Source organism: Trifolium pratense, linkage group LG4, assembly GCF_020283565.1.
Source record: "Trifolium pratense cultivar HEN17-A07 linkage group LG4, ARS_RC_1.1, whole genome shotgun sequence".
In the NCBI taxonomy this organism is placed as follows: domain Eukaryota; kingdom Viridiplantae; phylum Streptophyta; class Magnoliopsida; order Fabales; family Fabaceae; genus Trifolium; species Trifolium pratense.
In genome coordinates this window covers 6,743,377-6,747,528 of record NC_060062.1, presented here as the reverse complement: position 1 = coordinate 6,747,528, position 4,152 = coordinate 6,743,377, and the positions used below count along the sequence as shown (strand labels likewise).

Below are 4,152 nucleotides of genomic sequence, written 5' to 3'. Positions count from 1 at the left end.
GTCATGCCATGTCATCAATAAAAAAAAAATTCAAATTTTTTTTCCAGATTTTTTTTTTCAATCCCAATTAAAAAAATAAAAATAAATTAGTTTGTAAAAAAAAAAAGATTTGTATTTAAATTGAAAAAAGATTAACAAAAAAAAAAAGATTTGTTTTTTCAATTTAAATTGAAAAAATATTAACAGAAAAAAAGATTTGTTTTGAGTTATAGTAAAAAAATAATAAATAAATAAATTGAAAGAAAAATCAATTTAACAAAACGCGATAGCAGAAACGAAAAGAGCAAAACGTAGAAACTGAAGAAACGCTAAACCCAGAAACGCAAAGCATCATAAAGGAGAATCCATGGTGCCATAAAGAAGATCGAAATTGTGTTCCTGCAGTTTCTGTTGTGAAATCGAAACCTAAAGAAGAATCAAAATCTGCTTCTTGTTCATTTGGGAAATTGAAACCCTAATGCTTCTTGTTCCTGTTGGGAAACTCTAGATGAAAAATCGTTGAAATCTGCTTCTTGTTTCTGAGGTATGTCCATCTACCATGTGTTTTCTATGTGTTTTTTTTTTTTTTTTTTTTTTTTTTTTTTTTATGGTCTTATTTGTCTTGTTGTTTTGTTGTTGATACTTTAATGGGTTGTGATAAGGTAGTTGTTTGCTTAGTTAATAACATGTAGGGTAGACTTTAGTTTGTTTTTTTTGCATCTTTTGAGTTTTTCAAGTTACTTTTTAAGTATATTGTATTGTATTCATAGTGTATGTATATACACATACTCTGTACATACACTGTAAGGCTGTATCTATACTGTATTTTTTTTATATATTGTATCTATACTGTATTGATACTGAATATACACTATATTTTTATTAAATTTCAGAATATGGTAAAGATTAAAGTGAGATTTCATACAAAGGGTAGCTTTGTCAAAGACCCAAATTTAAGGTATGAAGGGGGTGATCTTTTTTCTGTTAAAGGAATAGACTCTGATAAATGGTCTTATTTTGAGGCAAGAGACCACTTGGTTGAAAAAGATGAAAATTTTGATCTTACATCTGTTAATCTATGGTGGATGAACGATGATGGAACTTTGGCAGAGGACATTAAGCCATTTAAGGATGACAGAGATGCTATGAAAATGTCTAAGTTTGCAATAGATAACGATGATTTTGTGTTTGAAATATATGTGGAACCCAAAGCAAGTTCACTAGATCTCCAAAGTTTGATAAGCAAGGGGAAAAATGTGGTTGGTGCAGATAACGGCAAAGTAGTAAAGCATTTGTTGTTGCTAATGCTCTAGAAGAATCTTCAGAAGAATCTGAATATGAAACAGATGATACAAATGATACATATGAAGATAGTACTGATGGGTCAGTTAGAGATGTGCATTTTGATGATGGTGAAGAAGAAAGAGCCCTTGATGATGATTGGTTTGAACCCTTAAATCATGAAGCTCGTAGGAATTTTGCTAATCATGAACTTCAGCTTGTACCTGTACTTGAACCTGAATCTCCACAAAAATCAAACTTAAACAAGCCAAAAAAAAAAGGAAAGACTAAAGGTAGGAAGAATCCAGTTGAAGATGAATGTGAGGGTGGTGGTGGTCCAATTATTTGCATCACACCAGAGCAGGATAAGCTTCATTTCATTGATGATGGCTATGAAACTGATGAATTGGATAGTGCTTCTGAAGTTGACACTGACGGTGAAGGCAAACGACCTATGTTGAAGTTTAATCCTGATGAGACAATGACCGAGAATTTTAAATTCAAACAAGGAATGGAGTTTTCATCCCTGCAGCAGTTCAAAGAAGCTGTACTGAAGCACAATGTATTACTTATGAGAGAAGTCAAGTTTATTAAAAATGATGCTGACAGATGCAGGGTATTGTGTGCCAGAAAAAACAAGAGTGCAACTATCTTTTATTGTGTAGCAGAGTTGTTAGAACCACAACATTTAGAGTGAAGACTAGTAAAGGGAAACACGACTGTGGTAAACGTTTTGATAGTAAGAGTGCTAAAGCTTCTTGGGTTGCAACAGTAATTCTTGATCGGCTGAAGAACAATCCAAAAATGAAGTTGAATGAAATTGTGGCTGAAGTGAGAACAAAGTTTTCAATTGACATACCAGCAACTAGGGCATTCAGGGCCAGACAAATTGCAAGAAAAATTGTGGAAGGGGATTCAAGCAAGCAGTACAGTTTGCTATGGTCTTATAGTGCTGAGCTTAGGAGAGTATCACTTGGAAATACATGCAAATTAGAGATAGATAGGCCTGGTCCTGGGTTGCAGCCAAGATTTGGAAGGTATTATGTTTGTTTTGAGGGTTGCAAACAAGCAATCAGGAATGCTTGTAGACCATTCATAGGTTTAGATGGTTGCCACTTAAAGAACCAATATGGCGGGATACTTCTAATTGCTGTAGGAAGGGACCCAAATGATCAGTATCTTCCATTAGCTTTTGCTGTTGTAGAGACTGAATCCAAAGATTCTTGGAGTTGGTTCATGAATTTATTATTAGAGGACATTGGTGAAAGGAGGTGGTGCTTTATATCTGACCAACAAAAGGTTTTTTATAATTTGTTCTAATTAATTATTATTTCTTAATTCATAATTAGTATTTTATAGTTTCTAATTATCTAATTAGTATTCAATTATTATAGGGATTGGTCAATGTCTTTGAAGAGATGCTTGCTGGAACAGAACATAGATTTTGTTCTAGCTTATAAAAAAAAAAAAAAAATTAGTTCTACTTATTATTTTTCATCTGATTGGTTTGTTTCTTTGATTTATTAGGGAAGGCTCGAAGGTAGCAAAGCACCGAAAGTTCCCAAGGCACCTAAAGCACCGAAAGATCCCAAGGCACCTAAAGCACCCAAAGTTCCCAAGGCACCTAAAGCACCGAAAGATCCCAAGGCACCTAAAGCACCGAAAGATCCCAAGGCACCTAAAGTTCCCAAGGCACCTAAAGCACCTAAAGTTAATGTCCCGGTTGATCATGTCCCGGTTGATAATATTCCAAATGTTGTCGACACATCTGATACATATGATGAAATTGACCCAGACATGTTAGCCGAAATTTTGTTTGATGATGAAGTGCCTGAGATGATATCTGAAAGACTACATTGTTCTGCACCAGTTGATCATGTCCCAAATGTTGATGTACCACCTGCTATGTCTGATCCGACAAATGTAAGTTATTGTTTAAATACAAATTGTTGTCTTATTTTTTTTTTTTTTTTTTGCTTTACTTGGTGTGTAATACAAATTGTTTGTATGTCTTACAGGGAAAAAAAAGAAAGAAAATTTCTGGAAATGTTGAAGATGCCAAGAAAGCCAAAGTCAGGTCCAGTGATAGACTTAAAACATTGGAGACAAAGAATATTGAAGGTCCAGGCAAAGATCCAAACACCCCATTGGTAATTGAAGATGATGAAGGTGATTGTGATGATGCTCATGACCCAAAGATTGGGCCTTGTGTGCAAGCAATTAGGAGTTTGACAACATTGGATGACATTTTTCGTAGAATGACTCAGTGATGCTTTTGTTCTAGTTTTTTATGTAATTAGTAACTACAAATGGAAATATGAACCATATATGACAATCTCTTTTGTTTATGCACAAAGTAGTGTGCTAATGGTGATATCTTGGTTGAATATCACTGTCTTTTTGTATTATGCACTAAAGTAATGATGTGCTAATAGTTATATCCCGATGAATATCTCTTTCTTTTGTATTATGCACAAAAGTAGTGTGCTATTGGGTATATTTTGATGTAAGCACTAAAAGTGTGATGAACCATTTGTGGTCAATGCCTATTGTTGATATTTTAAGTACCTTTCATGCAATATATTGTTGATATTTTAAATTACTCTTAATCACGATTCACAACTAAATTTTTTCAATCATAGAAATTTGGTTATAATAAAACAAACTAATTAGAGAAGAAATTGAATATAATTAGGGATTTTTTTCCTTTTAATTGGGATTGGGTGTGCCAAAAAAAGAAAAGAAAAAAAAAAGCAGATTAAAAAAAGGAAAAAAAAAAAACTGGAAAAAAAATTTGAAAAAAAAAAGTCGAAAAAAAAAATTTGAATTTTTTTTTTATTGGTGACGTGGCATGACATGGCAAGAAAAAAATAAAAAATAAAAAATAAAAAA

The 4,152-nt window shown here is 32.9% G+C and overlaps 1 protein-coding gene across 1 annotated transcript; it reads left to right on the top strand.

Annotated features, from left to right (window-relative positions):
* The first annotated feature begins 237 nt into the window (after positions 1-237).
* LOC123924846 lies at positions 238-3,827 on the top strand. Its single transcript, XM_045977822.1, has 4 exons — positions 238-523; positions 873-2,559; positions 2,788-3,183; positions 3,279-3,827. The coding sequence occupies exons 2-4, from the start codon at positions 1,870-1,872 to the stop codon at positions 3,528-3,530; spliced, it is 1,338 nt and encodes a 445-aa protein (XP_045833778.1). The 5' UTR covers positions 238-523; positions 873-1,869; the 3' UTR covers positions 3,531-3,827.
* Positions 3,828-4,152: the final 325 nt, after the last annotated feature.

Bases quoted from the DNA above. Each gene is read 5' to 3' on its own strand.
- LOC123924846 (XM_045977822.1), top strand. From the start codon at position 1,870: ATGCAGGGTATTGTGTGCCAGAAAAAACAAGAGTGCAACTATCTTTTA. The intron at 2,560-2,787 runs GTTTTTTATAAT...TTGATTTATTAG, and splicing joins TTATATCTGACCAACAAAAG to GGAAGGCTCGAAGGTAGCAA. The intron at 3,184-3,278 runs GTAAGTTATTGT...TATGTCTTACAG, and splicing joins CTATGTCTGATCCGACAAAT to GGAAAAAAAAGAAAGAAAAT.